Raw genomic sequence first — 21293 nt, forward strand, 5'->3', positions numbered from 1 at the left:
GAGCCCATAGCGCTTCTTTATTGGAATGTGGCAACAATCAATAGTCTCAAGGCAAGAGTAATGCCACGGACATTAAAGCCAAATATTTATCCTCATCTGTCTCTTCTGTGCTTGACAATGTGACATTATGTTTGAGTGCATCATGCTGCTTTGAACATGGGTATTGTGAGATGTGGATTGCTTTTCAGGTGCCTCTCTGCTGTGACCAAATGAATCAGTGTCATGGTAAACAAAGGAACGTTATCTCTGAGGTCATGACAGTATGCATGCTAGCCTATGTGTAACTGGAGGCGTGGTGAGGGGGCCTGTGATGTTGTCCTTTTTGAGTACTAATCTCTGTAGCATTTGCAGTCGGTTTAGTACTAGAGTACTGCCCTTTGATGCATCCCCTTCTCTTCCAGAGGTCTTGCACAACGGTGCTTTACAGGCAGAGATATGTGTGCATGAGATTAATATCTTCTAGCAGTATAACTATATCGCTTTAGACTATGGCATTAAACTTTGCCCATGTGTCCTGAGGGGCGAGTTTTGATGTTAGAGCTCTTATTGTGCTTAAAGATCCATGTTCTGGTCCAGGCTACCCAAGAGCCCGTTTGTGCGCATCTTTTCTTTCAATATTAATTTGTCTTATCATTCTATGTTTGCTACATTCGACCTATGCCTCACAATTTTCAATTATTCATTGTGAATAAAACCATGAGCATTTGTTTTTTCGGTCTGTGGGCGTGGTGTGCTTTACATACTTTTGGTATAGCTTAGATTGTGCTGTTGTCCGTGTCAATGTGTGGACAAGTAATTCAATAGGTGGTGATTTTTTTCTATCTTCCTGATTGCAGCATTTACCTTCTTGGGTGTGCACTGCTCATGAAATTCTGATGGTAACAATGAGTCGTGTTTACAATATAGCAGAAAAAAACATTTCAACAACTCTATGGCTGTTTGGTTTGATAGTAAAATTGTTTGCATTGACAGTAGATGTCCATGATCGCGTCTCTGTTCAAGATTTTGTTGATTTACTTTGCCCAATTAGGCTGATAGGAGTTACCATAGTATTACATAGTTTAATTTGTGAAAACATACATAACTTTAAATTAGATCCATACATGCAACAAAAAATAAATGTTTAAAATTCAGCACTAGCGAGATTCAGATAGGTACAATGGCTCAACGTACCTTACAAAAAGAGATCTGAAGAGAACTATAAAAACATATGGCACTTACCTCTGTATTTTGACCAAGTGCTGCATCATGAGATTGTCCGTTCTCCACAATGCTGGTGCTAGCATGAACACTTGTGTCCGTAACCAACTGGCTTGCAGGAATGGGAATACTATCCTCCTTCTGATGGTTTGCTTGCAAGGCATCCACTGGGACATCATAACTCTGGTAATAGTTCTCATGCGGGTAGTAACAATAATCTGCTGCAACAAAAGAATGCCAATTAAACATAATTTACACCAAATTAACCAGTCACACCATAGCAAAATAGCCAAGTAATCACTCGAAATAAAGTATGTAAAGAAGAAAAACTATTTCCATTCAAGGGAGACTTACGATCCATGGAGTAAATCTAGAGATAAAGGCACACAGTAGCCCAGTTGAAGGCACATAATTATAATTTTAATTCGTAGCTCCGTCAAAAAGAATTTTTTAACTCGCATATGTTACCAAGTATATTTCAATTTATTGACGAAGTAGATAACTAAAACAAGCATTGATAAATCCAAATGTGGTTGATCTTAGTACAGTGAAAATTCTATGTTTGCTACTTTGTTTTTTGTATTGCTCCCAGGGATACATTTAGGAGGAGGAAGTAGATGAGTAGACAGGCGGAGAAACTGAGAAGAGGGTGTTTTTAAGAAGAGAAAGATGAATGTATTGCCCAACAGGGCAGATGGGAAGATGTACAGAATGGGTGTGATATTAATCGAGAAGATGATAGGCACTCAAACATTAAAAAGGTGACCGGAAGTGCTCATCCTAGGATCATCCCCCTCTGCCTGGGACGACTCATGGTGGCCTTCGGATCTGGGCTCAGCACCCATACCCACAGACCACGCACGTAACCTTGGCTTCATCCTAAACTCCTCACTCTCGATGACCAAACAAGTCAACGCCGTCTCATCCTCCTGCTTCAACGTACTTCGTATGCTCAAAAAAATCTTCCATTGGATCCCCGCCGAGACAAGAAAGACTGTCACCCACGCACTGGTTACGAGTCAACTAGACTACGGAAACCCCCTCTATGCCGGAATTACAGCCAAGTTACAGAAAAAACTCCAACGCATCCAAAACGCATCAGCGAGACTCATTTTGGACATCCCTCGCCAAGATCACATTACCAGCCACCTGAAAGACCTCCACTGGCTTCACGTCAACAAGAGAATAACATTCAGTCTCCTCACCCACGCACACAAGGCCCTCTACAAACTAGGGCCCGAATGCCTCAGCACTCGACTATCCTTCTACACACCCACCCGCCAACTAAGATCCTCCAATCAAGGCCTCGCCGCAATTCCGCGTATCCAAAGATACACCATGGGAGGAAGATCCTTCTCCTACTTGGCGGCCAAGACCTGGAACTCACTCCCCACTCACCTCCGCCTTACACAGAACCACATCTCCTTCAGAAAAGAACTTAAAACCTGGCTATTCGATAAATGATGAGCCCCCTTCCCAAGCGCCTTGAGACCCTCTGGGTGAGTAGTGCGCTATACAAATTCTTGAACTTGAACTTGGTGGGTGCAGAAGTGAGGGTAGGAAGTCGGTGTAAGAGGAGGGTGTATAGCATACCAAAAAAAATAGACTGGCCAGACTGAGCTACTACATTTTTATGTAAGACCTGACATTTGGTTTTATTGCAGCTTCCTATATAATGGTAAAAAAAAAGCTGTTACAAGCCTGTCATCTTCAGGAAACCCAAAAACATCAAAGATTACTTCCTTAAGGGCCAATATTGTATGAAAAAATTCTTGGGGCCTGATTTACATTTCAGCAGACGGCTTACTTAGTCACAACGGTGACAGATACCCAGTCTGTCGAAATATAAATCCCATAATATCCTATGGAATTTATACTTCAGCAGATGGGCTATCCGTCGCTGTTGTGACGGAGTAAGCCGTCCGCCAAGAACTAAATTAGGCCTTTACCCTTTTAAAAGTAGTCAAAGCATTCCCAAGGAAAAAAGATCCCTCCACGCATAGCCAGAGAAGGATAACAATAGTCAGCCAGAGAACAATGCGGGAACGTTCCAAAGTGAGGCTCTCCCTCGAGAACTCCACAAAGTTTACCCGAACAACCTCAAAATCAGATAAGCATTTAAGACCCGCTAAGCCCACCATGCAGATGACAAACAAAGTACTTAACACACAAGAACGAAGGGAAATGAACTAAGTAAGAATAAGCAAGATATTTCTATACAGTCTTTAATTCATTGCTCTAACTCAGTCTAAGTCCTGGAGGCACCATTAATGATCACTATGTCATCATAGAGTAACTCTTGTTGCCAAAGTGCAGAAAAGGAACAAGGAGGGATAGGAAAAGTTAGATTAGAACAGGTTTGTTAGAGCAAGAGGTGTGTGGGTCTTAGCCAAGAAATTACATTAATAAGACTGACTCTCAAAACCCTGCATGAGTAATCAACTAACAAAGAAGTAAATATGTATAAAACTCATAAATCTTAACTGTTTGTGTAAATAATGTGAAAAGCACTGGTACTCAAGATCAAAAGGATAGATGGCTATGCCCATCTCCAAAGGCGAGTGAACATGGGTTGGCTACTAAAACAGGGTATTCCAATATTGACTGTTACACCAGTTATCAAAAGGTGTACACATCTGCTGTCAGCAAATGCAAAGATCATAGTATAAGATTTTGAGAGAACCAACAGTAACTAAAAGTCCTTAGATCAAGCCAGTGAAGTGAACAGGCTTAGTTTAATCCAACCTGACGATACTGCTACAGGGTCTAAAAGGAGCAGTGCTCAATACACGCTCTCTGCAAAAACACCATCTTGAAGTGTTCTCTCTCCTCTTTGAAGGGGATATTGGCATCTTAGGCCCTACTGAAACCTGGCTGGGGGATAGCTCTACCCAAGATATTCTGGCAGCATTACCTTTAGAATTTGATGCGCTATGGTATAACCGACCTGGGGATTCCAGAGGTGGGGGAGTTGCAGTCTTATTTAAAAAGACTATCATGGTGACCCAAATTGTAGCAGAAAACTGTGACAGTGCAGAGCTTCTGGGAATAAAAATCTCCCTGAAATCCTCCTGTATTGTGTTGCTAGTAGTGTATCGCCCCCCCTAAAGGCTCTCCAGATTTCAATGACGCTTTTCTGGAGCTCCTAACAGATCTTGGATCAAGATATAAACATCTCCTGGTGGTAGGGGATTTTAACTATCACTGGGATAAGTCACCCAGAGACCCTGTAGAGGCAGGGTTTGAAACTAACCTGTCCTCTCTGGACTTGCTCCAACTGGTAACAGGCCCTTCTCATGTTAAGGGCCCCACTCTTGACTTGATCTGGTCTTCTATTCCTCGGGTAGAGATAACCGACATCAGCCCTTGTGTTTGGTCAGACCATTCCTTGATTAAATGCTGGGTCCAGTGTGGCTGCTTACCTCTACTGTCAGATCCTCTATGGAAGAAGGTTAGATCTTGGAAGAGAGTGGAGGCTGAATCTTTGGTCTCGACGCTTCTCTCTACTCCACCCCCAATTATGAGTGAGGGTAACTTAGACAATACAAGTACAGCATTAATGTCTTGGCTCCAGGCTGCATTTGACACACTAGCCCCTGAACGGCTAGAGAGGGTCAGAGCAAAAGGGAAAGGAGCTCCTTGGTTCACTGACACTCTGAGAGAGAAAAAACAAGCTCTGCGCCAAGCAGAGAGGAGGTGGAGACCCAACTATAACCTAGCGGATTCTGAAACCTACAAGGCTCTCCTGTCTAAATATAAGGCTGATATCCTACTCAGGAAGGCAGACTTATATGAGGACAGAATTGGCAGAGCTGGTAATAAGCAAAAAGAGATTTTCTCTATCCTGAAGGAACTTACGCAGATGGAGGGTAAAGTCCCATAAACGATCGCCCGGACTATGACACCTTCCAGCTTTCCGGGCTTGAAAAAGCAGTTTCTGGATCTACTAAATGAGTCATTAGACTCAGGGTACCTGCCAGTGAATCTGAAGGAAGCTAGGGTTCTCTCCCTCCTGAAAAAAGTAGGGGCGGATACAAAAGCTCTAAAAACCTACAGGTCCATCTCCCAACTCCCTTTCCTAGCAAAGATCATGGAAAAGCAGGTCCTGAATACTCTGGCCAGTTACTTGGAGGAACATGGACTGCTCCATCCCAGACAAGCAGGTTTTAGATCACAGCACAGCACTGAGCTGGTGATGGCCTCGGTTGTTGACGACCTGAGAATCAGGGCCGATAATAAACAGCCTTGTTTCCTCATTCTCTTACATCTGTCAGCAGCATTCGACACGGTCAGCCATGCCATCTTGCTGAACCGTGTATCGAAACTGGAAATAACGGGGCAAGCATTTAAATGGCTTAAATCCTTTTTAACTGGCCGGATTCAGAGAGTGCAAATGGGAGATCAACTATCTGCTGCTAGTTCTGTAACCTGTGGCGTACCCCAGGGATCTGCACTGTCCCCTTTTCTATTTAATATTTATCTGCAACCTTTAGTGGAAGAACTTACGCATAGAAACTGCCAAGTTTTTAACTATGCGGATGATACTCAATTGTTGGTCCAACTTGATAACACCAGCCAGGCGCAAGACTCAGTAAAGAATCTTCTTAGATTCACGGTTAACTGGATGACAAATAATCTCCTGAAGGTTAACCCAGATAAAACTGAGGTGCTCATCATCGCAACACAAGACAGCCACTGGTGGGAGCTTTTCTGGCCCCCCGAATTAGGGGAGGTACCAACTCCGGGAAGAGTAGTAAAAAGTTTAGGACTAGAAATTGATGCAGATCTGTCCATGGCCCCTCAAGTCTCCACGGTGGTGGGCTCCTGTATAGGCCTACTTAGGCAACTCCGGAAACTTGTTCCTATTCTCTCTGTTTCAACACTGCAATCCATTGTGTCCGCCACAGTCATCTCGCGGCTGGACTATGGTAACGCTCTTTATTTGGGTCTTCCTCGGAAGCTCCTTAGGAAATTGCAGGTGGTTCAGAATGATGCGGCCAGGCTGATTTTCTCCCTACCGAGGAGAACACGAGCGACGCCCCTTTTACAGAAGTTGCACTGGCTGCCCATCGAACATCGAGTGCAGTTCAAGTGTCTCTGTATAGCCCATAAAGCCATCTATGGAGAAGCCCCCAAATATATTAAAGACCGTCTGAGAAAGTACATCCCGGGGAGAGCCTTGCGCTCCTCCAAAGCCTGTAAACGAACCCCACTGAGATTTAACCTTAAATCAAAGGGTGGTAGAGCTCTGTCGGTCCACCTTCCTCAAATCTGGAACGAGTTACCTGCAACCTTGCAAAGGGAGCCAGTGCTATTGCCCTTCAGAAAGGCGTTAAAGACCCACTTGTTCAAAAAGATAACATCTTTACTTTAATTCGTCAGTGTGGCCGCGGGCGGTCTACCGGTGGCTATCTGTTGTGTTCCTTTTCTTTAAAAGCACTTAGAGAACAGTGGTGATTTGCGCTATATAAAACTTTAGTAACATAACATAACATACTGTACAGCTCTGACATGATGTTGGACAATTTTATAGAATAAAAGGTAAGAGTCAAGTCTTGGATCATTGGGCTAGAGTTGTAATTTGCATCTAACTAGCAACAATTTTAACCGATGATCTACTCTCTAGAACAGGAACATGGACGCTAACTTAACAAGTACACAGTTTAGGAGACAGCGTAAAACACTAAGCATGCGTACAGCAGCTCCAAATTTTTAATAATCATAAAATAATGTGAGATTAAATGGGTGTGCTGGTAGCACTCCAAATGGACAGTAACAGATTACAGAGTACAAACAGTGCTAGGACACTAAAAGGTGAATGGAAACTTGCAGTAGGTGGACAAAGCAATCTCCAGAATGCATAATATATCTTACATCCATTGGAACACTGGGAGGGAAAAGATCCTGTATCTGCATGCAACCGGAACACGATTTAGAAATACTTTGGAATCACTTTACCCTTTGTAAAGCTACCTGTAACCATGTCTAGTCCTGCAAACAGTATTAGTATAGCTGTTAGACTGAAAAATTGTTCACCTTGTGATAGAAAGCTGCAAGTGGGTACAGACATAAGTCTTTGTAATAGTAATCATATAAGAGCAAGACCCCAAGTGGATCTTGTCTATGACGGCATATAGTCTAATCGACATCCAAGATGGCTGACAAATATAAAAAAAATAATTTAAAATCTTTACATTTGCGACAGATCTGGCACAAAAGTTCATGTGTACACGTCGGTGCTTAGCCACGTTGGATCTAAACTGTAACATCACAAAAATAAAACCGAAATGGACACCAAAATTATGCAGAAAACTTTGATTTCAAATCTGTTATTAATTTTGTGTAAATATTCATACTTAAGGGGCATGGCTACGAGCATCAAGAAGGTGGTCACACTTTGAGAGTTCTGCTTTCCCCTCTGTCATCTGCTTGAATCCCCTCAATTCTCAGGACATCTAGACACGATCACTGGCTGCCGCATCTGCCGAGAAACAATTGGCAGCAATCCAGGACCATATCTTTGGAGAGATCGTCCTAGATTGAGCTGATGGGACATCCCCACACAAAATGGCAGCCCCATGGGAAGACAGGGAGTAGAGCCTGTGGAGCGACTCTGCCCAGAGCACAGCATCCCTCTGAAACCTGAAATAGCCAAGAGTGCAGGAGCGTTCCAGTGATCGAGACGTGAGCAGAAGCCAGAGGCATGGGACCTGTCGGCCTCCAGGGGATGAGATTGCCCGAGACCCGCAAGATCGCCATCTGCAGTCTGGTCTATTCCCCTGAGGCTCATGCGGTGCCCAACCAGCCGATTGGACCCACCAGGATACCTCAACCTTCATTGGTTTTGGCGGAGCTGAGAGAAATGGTCCATGGCCTACATGGCCCAGAGTGAGGGGACCCTTCGGGACCTCAGAAGCCTCCACCGACGCTGCGATAACAGTCACCAGTGAGATCCCTGACCGCACCGCCAGAAGACCATCGGCGTGAAGAGCGCAACCTCAGACCAGGCCGCTTCGCCAGGACGAGATACGTGCACACCAAGAGGGAAGACTTGGACAGCGGTGGGAAGTGCCGCCTTCCCACTCTCTCTCTCCCCCTTCTCCAGAGGATTCCACAGGGCAGTGGACCTGAGCCCCCCTAGGAGAACCAACGTTGCATTAACTCGAGGGGTGGGTCCTGTGGTAGAGCAGCAGTCACGTAGACCCATCTGGCCTCGTGTTAGGCTGGCTGGTGGAGGCCTCGAGGAACGGCGGACTACAGATCATCTGCCCAGGTGGGGTGGTGGTGGGGATGCAGGGCAGCGACGCGAGACTCTGTGAGCGTGACGAGAGTCCCTTTCCGGGACTAGTTGGCCTGCCTGGGAGTCCCTTCCGGGTGCTCACGGGAGGGAGCACCAGAATTAGGATACCGATCGGGGATATCCCCAATCCTCTGCATCTGCCACACTAGAACCATGGTCCAACCTCACCCTCTGGACCCTGAGAGGACAGGAAGCCCCTCATCCAGTGACCCTCCAGGGTCAAGTGGCCACCAAGCGCCCACTCTGTGAGATAACCGGAGTGGAAAGACGGGCCTCACGAGTTATGGAAGGCCACATCGACCGGACAGCCGGAGGCCTGCAAACTTAATAAGGGAGCAGAAGGTGCATGGCATAAAGAGATCAAATTTACACCTGTGTGGGGTCCTTGCTTCATGACCCGGGGGGCCCCTGTGCAGGACAGAAAAGGAGGGGGGCTACACTAGCGCAAGCCCCAATACAAAAAGAAAGAAGAAAGGCTCAGCTTCAACAACGGCTCAGGGCGGAAGTCTTGGACTGCATGACGCAGCGCCCCGTGCCACATCGGGGATGGTGGGATTGAAGCAAGGTATTTCAGTCGCTGGTGAAAAGCAAAACACAGCACTGGAGACTCATGTGTGGTCCCGATCCACCAGATAGTACTCCCAGCCGACCAAGTGCAGGAAGGAAAATTGACTGACATGCCCCTTGAGAAGTGAGCACTTGAGTGGGCAAGAATACTGCTACTCCGAAGGCCAGGCTGTTGCTGACCATGAGGAGATTGCCCCCCCTCCTCCCTCCTGCCCCTGAGGATAGGTGAGGAGCCTTAGTGCACAACAATGGGTAAAGACAATGTAATAGAGCCACCTCCATCCCAAACCCACATGGAGTAATACACCAGTGTCTGAGGTTTAACCCAGGCCAAGTTGCCTCTGCAGAAGGGGATCAGGCCACAATCCTGAAGGCCATAAGCACCTCACAGCGGAGAATAAGATAGAGGAGGTGCATGTAGATGTATTGCTCATTAGACAGGACCTTCGTAATGCGACAGCCAGGATCTCAGAGGCAGAGTCCTGACTTTCTACCATCGAGGACAAAATGGCGACGATGAAGACTCGGGTATTGCGGCTATTGTCCCACACGGCTGACCTACACAGAAGAGCTGAAGATGCTGAGAATCGTTCTTGAAGGAACAATCTTCGCTTTGTTGCTATCCCAGAAGGGATGGAATCTGTCTAGGCCGGCTCATTCATAGCAATCTGGATTAAGACTGGGATGCCCTCGGAGCGCCTCACCACTTGGTTGGTGGTGGAACGTGCCCAAAGACCGATCATAGCACGCGTCCTCATTTTCAAGGACAGAGATGCCATTTTGCACGAGGCGCGCTCCCACCCCCACCTCTCCTGCTAAGGGAACAGGGTGATTATCTTCCTGGACTATACGAAAGAAGTGCAAATGCAGAGGCGATCCTTTACTGTGGTCAAACAAAAACTAAGGGCACTTAACCTATCCTACTGACTCCTGTTCCCTGCCCGCCTCAGAGTAATCCTCAACAATGAAAGTCACTTTTTCGACAACCCGGAAGAGGCCTGGACGTGGGCCACTTAAGAACGACCCATGTCCCTACAGAACATGGCCGCTATGTCCCCAACAAAGGTCAACACTGACAACATGCAGAGTAAACTACTGAAGCCGCAGCACACTCGATCTCGGAGAGGCCGCAACACTCGACGAAAGCCATCAGTACCACTGGGACTGACGGGGAAAGAAGCACATCTGCATCCCCTGCCAAAAGAAAACATTGCGAACTGTCACAGGAGCAGGAACTGACCGGAGAGGCGACTCAGAGTGGGTCTCCGACCACACCACTAAATGAATCTAGAGACACAGACCTCTCCTGCAGTCCAGCGATATAGAGGTTAGACCCATAGACATAGTCAAGGCCAATGATAGCCTCAAGGAACATAACTACTCTAAACTCTTGAGACTCCTTAAATCCTACAACATGGAAGGGTCCACCACTTTGTTCTCCAATAATAATTGTTACACCTGTTCGAACTGTTTTTATTAGGTCGACAGATGCTTTAGGGAAAGAAGTGTGGGGAGGGTGGATGGATGGGGGACTGTTCAGGGAACTTTTTTTATGTTTCTACATACTGATCAGTTCGATACTACACCAGGCACACAGGACCCATATCCCCCATTCGTTGACCGCACAACGGCAAGGAGTCCATACTCTCCGCTTAAGGCCTTATTGCACGCAGACTCACGAGCACCCAGGCCCAGCAGTTACTGCTCTCATAGCAGCACCACCAATGACACCGCACTACACTGACCAGTAGTCCATGTGCGTACTCTAAAAGAACGGCAATGGAATTTTGGACAGGGTGGAACGCGCTGCAGTCCTGAAGTTTGCACAACGCTCAACCTACAGGATTCTCAACCTGCAAGAGACCCATCTGCTAAGAAATCCCCCGGTAGGGAAATGGTAGGGTTCATCATGCAGGGTTCACCTGAGGATCCAGAGGAGTAGCTATTCTTCTTCACCGGCCTCTTCCTTTCACAGTTACCCGGGACATCCTAGATCCTTAAGGACGCATCTTAGCCCTCACAGGGAAGATGGGTAGAATATCCTAAATATGATTACGGTATATATATCCAAAGCACTCCTAGAGACATCCCTCTGGGACCTCACAACCTTGCTGACGTCTCTTCCCCAGGGCTGACAGTGATGGGTGTGGGGTAGATTTGAATGCAGTCATGGACTCTACCAAAGATACTACTGGGGTCTCTTTCTATGGTAGGCGCTCAGATGCCCATCGACTCTCGAAATGGGTCTCTCAGCTTGGGCTCTTTGATGCCCGGAGAGTATGGAACCTCCGGCTTCACTAATACACTCACACATCAGCAGCCCACCACACCCACTCACTCATTGACATAGTGTTTATGCCCGCTCCCGATTTCCGTCTGATGGCAAACCTCCATACACTTGTCCGGTGGATATCCAACCGCTTTCACCTACTCCTCTACATGGATGGACCCACTGGTGAACTCCACCCTATCCAGCGGCTTAACGCCTGGTTCCTCCAGCACAAAGATTGCAAAAAGACCCTGAGAGAAGAAGAACTTAGGCAATACTTCCAATATAACAAGGGTACAGCGGGATCACCTGGTACACTATGAGCCGCCAGTAAAACTGGCTTTGTCAAGGGATATGTCAAAGCAATGCACCGATCCCAGGAGGAACTCCCACCTAGAGACCCGCGCACTCTGCGTGGAGCAAGCCATGGGTGTAATAAATGGAGACACCGAGCCTCTCCAATTCTAGCTCATACGCAAGGAAATTTGTCATGTCTCCCTAGACTCAGTCAAGCAAATGTGGAGATCATCCATGGTTCGTGTCTAAGGATTGGCGGATTAAAACGGTATGCTCTTATATCAGCTGGCATCCCTTAGCTAATCGGATAACTACTGAGATTGTGGACGTTGACCGGTGTACCCAACAGACATCAGAGGCAACAGCCCAGACATTTTCAATGTACTACAAAAGTCTCTTCTCTGATGCCCGGGCCCCAGGCGCAGGAGACATCTCTGCCTTCTTGTGAAGCGTCCCACTACCACGGCTGTCGGAGATCGACGCCCAGATACTGGATCAGCCCATCACATGAGAGAAAATAGACCAAGCTGTATCAGCAATATCTCCTGGTAAAACCCCAGGACCGGACGGTTACCCAGCAGAGTACAACTCCATATTTAGAGAGATCCTGGCACCACACCTACAGACCCTTTATGAGGAAGCAATAGAACGAGGAGGCTTTGCACGAGATATTGACGTGGCCATGATCGTGGTCATAACCAAAAAGAGTCCACTGTCCACTTCCTTCGGAGGTGGCACACCCTGCCACTAAACCCAATAGGCAAAACATCTCTGTATAAAATGATGATACTCCTGCGCTTCCTCTATGTGCTGCAGAACATCCCACTTCATCTCCTGCGTCAATGGTTTTGCTCCTTAGATAAAGTAATGGCATAATTCCGTTAACTCTAGATCAAGGGTTGGCACTGACCCACTGTCAGAAGGCTCCATACGACAGTGGACTGGGTACGTCATACCTCTCCCTCTACTACGTTGTGACGTGACTTCTGATAATAAATGACTGGTTCTCCGGGGGATGGTCAGACCCGGCCAACGAACTAGGGTTTGGAGAGCCTGGGGTTCCCACGGATTCAAGCCATGTTCTACGGGTCACCAATCCCTTACACTATTCAGTCTGTAACTAGAACGGTCCTCCAGCACTGCGGTATACTTGATGGGACACCAAACGTACACTCCAGACACGTAGTGGCGGGGAACAAGGATGGGGGACGTGGGGGCCCTGGAAGGATTCTAAATGTGGGAACTTATTGGCATTTCCCAGATCGGAGATGTGCGGACGGGGTGACATATCTGTACCTTTCAAGACCTACAGGGTCTATATTACCTCAATCCCATTCAGTTTTATAAATACCTACAACTCCAACACGCATTATTCCACTCATCTCTACAGGCACCACACTCCCAGAATTCAGACCCTTAGAAGTCAAACTTCTCATGGGAGCCCTAGGGAGAGGAGGAGTTTCCCAGATTTACCGATCCCTGGTGAATAACTCACCCAATACAGCAGACCAGCTACAGCCCTGGTGGGAGCGATGGTTGGGTCCTCTGGAGGATGAAGACTGGCGGTTTGCCCTTATGGCACCCTGAGGTATTACTATCTCAGGGAGATTGAGGTTGATCCAGTTCTACTACCTTCACTGTGCATATCTCACTCCTGCTAGGCTCCACTGGGCCGGTTACCTACAAAGCCCCAGCTGTGCCCGCAATGCACAGGCACACCTACAGACTTCTATCACATGATATGGTCCTGCAAGATCATAACAAAATATTGTACACAAGTGGTTGAAGAGTTGACCGGGGTCCTGGGCTGGGAGATCCCCCTTAAACCCTGACCCTTGCTCCTGGGAGTGATGGAAGGCTTAGGAGATACGAGAGCAGACAAGGCCTTATTGGGCACGATCTCCTAGTTGCATAAGGGACTGGACCTGTGTGCCGCACAAGAACAGCTGGTATATGAAGCTCAGGGATGCCCAAGTAAGCACAGGAGCGCATGGGGAAAATGGCTCGGCTTGCTGGACTAATATGCAAAACAGATGTGCATTGATCTGAGGTTTGTGGCACTGTAAATGCTAAGATGTATGGAAATGATGCCCTGATCTATTGTGTCTGAAGGATTTTCGCCTCGTTAAAAAACAATAAAGTTGAGTATCAAAACAAAAAATGCTCATACATATTGACATGTATCAACATTTATTAATATGTATTATAAATTAACATGTATATTTCTTATTTTTCAGCTTAAACACGTGGTCCTTAATGCCTGACAATAAGTAGCATGTCTAAACCATACCATATTAGAACACTGACAATGTTGTTGCAACAAATTGGTCCATCTGTGTTTTTTGTCAGGAAAGCACTTCAGAAAGACTTATTAGCCCAGCAAATGCTACACACAAACATTATTGGTCTGGATATAGTGTTTTAGGTGATAACCTGAAGGTTAATCGAACTAGAGCAGCTTAATGATGGTTCTGGTAATGAGCAGACATTACGGACTAACAATGAAGTGTGACATAAATCGTGTTTAACTAGTGAGACAATCTAAAGCTGCAGTGAACTCAGAAAAGAAAACATAGTGACACAGCTCTACATGGTAGCCCAGTTAAAACATGTTTGGCAATCCCAGTTCCAAATAAAATCTGGAAGAAAAGCATTTTTCTTTTGCAACTAAACAAGATACATCTGTAATGCATAAATTGAAAACAGATGGAGTGGATGCTAATGTTTGTAAGTGTGCTGAGTTTGTTCAAGATACAGCCCTTATTACAAATTTGGCTTTTGGTGATACGTACGCACAGGATGCTGAATACCATCATAAATGTTTAGCTCTACTCTGTAACGGAGCATGCAGTGTTCAAATTGGCATTGCCAATAGGTCTCGCCTTTGGGACCTTATATAAGCGTTTAGCCATGCAGCAAATTATTCTGGATGCTGTGCCGCCAGGGCATGGAGAGCTATGGAATTGCTACACACTAGGTTATGCAGTCTTATTTAGGAATACAAGCTTGCCTTAGTAAACATTAATGGATACTCCAAAGCGTTTTAACGCACAGACAAAAAGACAAGTGCCTCGTTGCAAGTCAACAGCACATAACATAACATTCTGTGTGGAGCCATCTTACAGCTGTTTCCTTGATAAATGTTACAAAATCCAGAGCTTGCACCACTACACCCCACTCTCCATGCTATTTTACGACAATGAGGTATTCTTTGTAATAAATAAGTATGTTTTAGGAAACTATAAGTTATATATGGACCTCAAGCACTTTCGACCCATCTCACTGCTCCCGTTCCCGGCAAAAGTCATTGAGAAGACAGACAACTGACCCACTTCCTGGAGAACAACGTCCTGGACTCCTCCCAATCAGGCTTCCGCAGCAACCACATAACCGAAACCGCTGCCACTGACGACATCAGGACCCTTCTGGACAACGGAGAAACCACCGCCCTCATCCTCCTGGACCTCGCGGCCGCCTTCGACACAGTCTGCCACCACACCCTACGCAAACACCTCCACGACGCGGGGATCCAAGGAAAACCCTGGACTGGATCACCTCCTTCCTCACCAGCAGAGAGTCCGCCTCCCCCCTTCCAATCCGAGGTCACCACGATCACCTGCGGCGTACCCCAAGGATCATCCCTCAGCCCGACCCTCTTCAACATCTACATGGCACCACTCGCCAACCTCGTCCAGTCGCACCATCTCAACATCATAACGTACGCCGACGACATCCACCTGATCCTCTCCCTCACCAAGGACCCGAACACCGCCAAATCCAACCTCCACGAAGGAAAGAAAGCCGTCGCAGAGTGGATGAGGACCAGCCGTCTGAAACTCCGAGAAGACGGAGGTCCTCAAACACAGTGCCACCCCCTCCGCTTGGGACAACTCCTGGTAACTGGCCACGCTGGGACCTGCCCCGACCCCCATAAACCACGAACGCAACCTGGGTTTCATCCTAGACTCAACGCTTTCCATGACCCAACAAGGAGACCCTGTCTCCTCCTCCTGCTTCAACCCCCTCTGCATGTTCCGCAAGATCTACAGATGGATCCCCACCGAAACCAGAAGGACGGTCCCTCAAGCGCTCGTCAGCAGTGGTCTGGACTAGGGCAACGCTCTCTACGCAGGAACCACAGCCAAACTCTAGAAGAGACTGCAACGCATACAAAACGCCTCTGCACGTCTCATCCTCGGAATCCCTCGCCACAGCCACATCACCGCCCACCTAAGACACCTGCACTGGCTCCCGGTGAACAAGAGGATCACCTTCAAGCTCCTCACCCACGCCCACAAAGTACTCAACAACGCCGGACCAGCATACCTCAACAAACGACTTACCTTCTACACCCCAAACCGCCAGTTTCGTTCCGCTGACCTCGCCACCATCCCACGCTCCACCGAACGACTACTGGCGGCAGATCTTTCACCAACCTCGCCGCCAAGGTATGGAACTCCCTCCCCATCCACCTGTGGCAGACCCAAGACCTGCTATCCTTCAGGAGACTCCTCAAGACTTGGCTGTTCAATCAGTAGCAGCTGCTCCCTCCCCCCAGCACCTTGAGACCCTCACTGGTGAGTAGCGTGCTTTATAAATGTTCTGATTGATTGATTGATACTCCTTGCAGATTCATAACTAAAGAATAATCATGGCCTGCCGTAATATCTTAAATATATTACTTGCCACTAGAAAAAAATACAACTGAAAATATAATTATGAATATATTCCCCCCGTCTTCAGTGCACTTCAAAAGATGTCGATCATACAAGGGTTGGGGGGCATATATGAGCAACATCAGCATTACAGGAAAGGCAATGCTTCTTAAGGAGGTCAGATGTACTGGTGACTGTCTATATACCTGGAGTCTGTTCAGCATTTCCAACCTATTATTTTCACAAAAGCCCATTTAACTGCTCCCGAGTTCCCACTCTGGCATAGCTTGAAATCACTTGCAGTTATAAAAGTGTTTCTGTGCCTTCCTTTTTTAGGTCTCGCTTGAACCAGCGCGCATGCCCTGCTCTGCGAGGCTTCTAGTAGGGACTTGTAACTCTGAGCACACGCTTGTGCGTGTGCTCACACGCTATTGGCCTTTGCGTGCATCTTTAAAAGAAAGACCGAGGCGAGTGCATGTCCCGCCTTCTCTCTCCCCTGGCCTAGGGAGCTCGGGAGCGAGCAGCAGCACGGTCGGGTGCCAGCTGCATACCTCTCATTCCAGTGTGCGCGCACCGTGCTTGTTGCTGCATGTAATAGCCCGGCGTTGGGTTGCCTCCGGGAAGTCAAGTGGTTCTCAGTTTAAGTGCATTTTTAAATGTTCTTGTAAGAGCATACAGATTCGAAAATTATATATTCTAGTAAACCGCAAATATGCAGTTGTGGATGTCATTTTAAAAAGAGAATATTTTCAACATTACAATTGTTTGCGTTTTCCCTGTTAAAATTATTGTGCGTTCGGTGGCATCGCTTCACAATCGGTTTGTGTTGCACTGCTCCTGTAGTCTTCCCAAATGTACTTTTTTTCAAACTTTTATTCCAACATTTGCTTTGGGTTACTTCTAAAAATGTAGTGTTACATTTATTGCCATTCAACAGGAAATGGGCAGAAGCCTATGTATGGATCTATTGCAAACTCAACATTCTTTTTCAGTTACTGTCCTCAATTATGTGGCAGTGCTTGTATATGTGACGTCAATAACATGTTTTTTTTCCCCTGGTGCTTTTTTTGTTACTGTTCGTAGTAAAACAGAACATGCTTAACCCGAGAGCTTTTTGTTTCTGCTTTCAAGAGTATTGACAACTAAACACAGACACGATTCGTTTATTTAGTGTTTTTAAGCCATTCCAGTTGTCAAATCTACTTTGAGTTAATATTGACGTGTTAAATGTAACCGTTAAGTGTGAACGGCCTTTGATCACCGTGCTCGAGATATGACCAGTTAATTATTAGAATGAAGCCAGTACGCCTTCTTTTTTTTTGTATCGCATACAGACAGACCACTTTGGCTTTATCAAACCTATTGTGTACAATATATGTATTTACAGTGACTTTGGGACCGCCCCATGAATGGCCTTTCTGTCAATTCCATTTAGTTGCTCCTTATTTCCTGGCTTTCTTTCCTCACGTGTTTGACCCCCTTCTGAAGCCCAGACATTATACTATCCTTATGATTGAAATATGTGTATCCTTCCACTTCCTACATTCAGTGAACTACCTTTTCTTTTGCTTCCACAATTGCTTGGGACTGCATGTGTGTTTTTTTTTAGTTTTTGTTTGTTAAACTTTGTCCCTTCCCACCCTATATGATGCCTTCCTCTAGTCTGCAGCTTCTTCCACCCCTTCTGCCAGCCATTTATTTCAGTAAATAATATAAGACCCTTCTCTCACAGCCCACTGGGGCTCCTTTTCTCACCACTACTCATTGGCAGGTAGTGTTGACTTGTCTCCTCCCATTCTTCCGTTGTTTTCCTATTCCTCCCGGTCCTAACTTTTTTTTTTGTTTGTTTCTTTACTTAATTTTTTTTTCTTTTTTTCTTCTAGGAGGGCTTGGCAGTTGCAGTTTGCTACCTTACTGCTCCATTCTCATTTTGATTTTTAAAATATACCATTCCATGATACACATCCAACATTTTGAAGAGGTACAATTAAATAAAAGGCAACATTGCGGCCTCATCATGAAGTTATGCGTACATGCATGTTGGCACAGTGCACAGCATCATGCTGGGGCAAAATTTGTTCCTGCATTGTGACTTTCTTTAAAGCATGAATGAGGTCTCTCACAAGCCCATAAGTCATACTGCAGGGGGTTTAATTTTGGCCTTTCTTTTTGCTAGTGCTGCTCTATAGTGGCAACAAGAATTGGCAAAGTAAAAATCTGCAAAGTCCTGTCAAAGAGCATACCTATCGGTGTTGCCAATACATGTTTTTAATTTTTCAAAGAACAATTATTTCGTTGATATGACTTCCTATCGGTGTGTGATTTCTGGGGGTATGGTTCTTCATGTATTTTAGGTTTTCTACAATCTTTCAAGTAAAAGGCTATATCTGTCTAAATATGTTTCTTTTCATTTGTGCTTTGTCGTTGACATTGCCGTTCAGAATCCCTCAATAGTGAAAGTTCTTAAGTCTCAGCTTTCCATTAGTCTAACCTCATCTTATCCTTTTTTTTCAGAAAATGTCGGTTCCGTTAGCCAGTTAAGATTCTATGGCATGTATTGCGTAAATAAAGCTGTCCAATACTTTATCCATCTTTTACCACTCCTCCTAAATTAAGATACACCAACTGGGAAATGCACTAAATGGATGAGGCAGCATTGCTTTTATTGTACATCTTCTAAAGCATGTTCATAAAATGTGCAAGTGGTACAAGTATAAAAAAAAAACAAGCGTTGGCATAGCAATAGGTCTCGCCTTTGGGACCTTATAAGTGTTTAGTTATCCAGCACAATATCCATGATGTAAAAACATCAACTGTTGCATGGCTACACACTTATAAGGTCCCAAAGCTGAGATGTATTGGCTATGCCAATGCTTGTTAAAAAAAGCAGGGGAAGTTTGCATTCCTTTTAGATAAGACTGGTTGTGACACCGGTTTGATTAATGAGGCAATAAAACTCCTTTGTTAATGAGCTTCTAACAGACTTCAGTGAAAAGCATATAGGGCTGCATACGGAAGCCAGCGAACATAATTGAAGTTTAAGAAAATACAAAGTTACTTAGGGGGGATGCAAGACGGTCGACCAGCCATTCCTATTTTGAGCTCACATTAAATGGCCAACCCTTGCTGCGGGCAATAGCTCTCCTGGCAAAGAGATTTGGTTGCAGTGCATACATCATATGTATATATTTTTTAACAACTGGGGTAATCGGTTTGAGTCTTGGCATGGTCTTTTCCCGTGCAAGTCTAGGTATTGGCTCTCCCCGTGCCCAAGTGATTTGCCAAGAATCACAGAATGTTAAGCCGATGCCATAATATCACTAGCTGCTGACTTTGGGAGTAGACGTTGTCTCGTGTGTAAACGGGAGTGAAGGTCTCCTGCAGTCCCAACGATGGTGCCGGAAGGAGGCTGGTGAACAAGGTATCACTCCTACAGAATCATATTACCCCAAGGGGGGTCTCAGCAGTGCAGAATTCACTGAGAGGGGCACATGGGCTCTGACTCGAGGGAGAGCAGGGTAGGCAAGTTGAAAACAAAATGGCTCACGGAAACTCCTCCTACAATAGCCAAAATACTCTAGAGCATCATATGATTTTTACATTCCTGTTGTAATGTTGGAAATTAGTTTATGCCCTTACCTTGAATATCATATAACCACGGGTATGCTCTAATTTCCATACGCTGTACAACGTTTTTTCTAACTTTCATTATTATTGTGTACCTGATCAAGAAAACTCTTTTGGGTACTTATAGGTTTTTGGAAAGTCCCACAAGCACGCCACAAATAACAGATCCCCTATACTCCACTCTAGCAATAATTCCTTTTCGCACGAGCTGACCCCCAAGTTTCTCTTCTCTTCTGAGGCTAAGTGCCTAGAAAATATTTAATGCTTTTATGCCACAAACACTGATGTGCGGAATGACAAACAAGCACTTCCTGTGGTTGGGCTGCGCCGTTGTTGTGCAGCCGAGGGCTGGGGGCACAAAGGCCCTTCAGACACCAGGCGGCTCACCTCAGGAGCAGGCCTCATTTCCAGGGCTGGTAATGGGCGAGCATTGAGCGTCTTTCTATGCAGTCCTAATGAGCTCCCCGGGTGAGAATGGAACCCTGTGTATTCTCACACTTTGCTCAGGACGCCCCCGCCTCATTGGGTCAGGCCCAAAGAAAGGCTAATGGAGCATGAGGCCGGCTTAATAGAACCAATATTAACACCACCGCAAGAATGTCACCCAACGCCAAAAGCGGGCAGACCCTGAAAGAGGTATTACTTAAAGGATACACGCAGATAGTAAAAGACTCTTAGCACTATCTCAATGTTATTATGGCAGGTCTTCGGCGCTCTCCAGAGTACAAAGGCCCCTTGCCGTGCATTCTTCCGCCATTGGACTGGCCAAATCACTATGCTTCCCGAAATGTGGAACCACTTACAAGGATGGCGTTTCTGTTCTATGAATCAAATTATACTGCGTAGTTTACGTCTCTTTCGTGGGCAAATCTTTTGACACCTCACGAACGCCGCCTGGCGATGAACAGCGTGTGCATCTGCAATTCTTAAGCTCTGCCATTCCAGTAGGATGGCATGATGTGCGTATGTGAGTGAACAAGTTTTCGGTATACATTAAAGATGATCAGCAAAATACTTCTCATTTTAAACAGTGTAGCAGCAAATGTTGGAGGTGTGCCTGTTGCTAACCATGGCAACAAGCAAACCAGCTGAGAGAGATTCTATCGCAACATTAAATCGTGTCATATGTTTGGCCACAATGCCATTATTTGTACACAAATAATCAACATGGGGATTTGCATTTGGGTCCCACAGAGTTCACCGAGCCCTTCTTTGTGAAAGGCAGCTCTCTTTGAGTTATCCTAATATCAGTTTGCGAAAGGAAGGGTGGGCAGGCTGAGCTGCGTCTGTACACACAGCAGGCACAGCAGAGTACCAGCTGGACCCGCTCCCTCGCCAGGATGCCTCTGCCGCATTCCGCAGAGACCACCGGCCACGC

The 21293-nt window shown here is 46.1% G+C and overlaps 1 protein-coding gene across 2 annotated transcripts in view; it reads right to left on the minus strand.

Moving 5' to 3' along the window:
• The window catches only part of AGGF1 (angiogenic factor with G-patch and FHA domains 1), a 478374-nt gene that overhangs the window by 343723 nt on the left and 113358 nt on the right, over positions 1 to 21293 (minus strand). The window contains exon 3 of one of the 2 annotated variants that reach the window (XM_086949991.1): positions 1222 to 1418. In XM_086949991.1, coding sequence (XP_086806117.1) covers positions 1222 to 1418 — 197 coding nt within the window. Of the gene's footprint in view, positions 1 to 1221; positions 1422 to 21293 lie in introns of both variants that reach the window. The other variant, XM_086949990.1, reaches the window with a different exon arrangement.

Source organism: Lissotriton vulgaris, unplaced genomic scaffold (assembly GCF_964263255.1).
Source record: "Lissotriton vulgaris unplaced genomic scaffold, aLisVul1.2 SCAFFOLD_291, whole genome shotgun sequence".
NCBI classification, from domain to species: Eukaryota; Metazoa; Chordata; class Amphibia; order Caudata; family Salamandridae; genus Lissotriton; species Lissotriton vulgaris.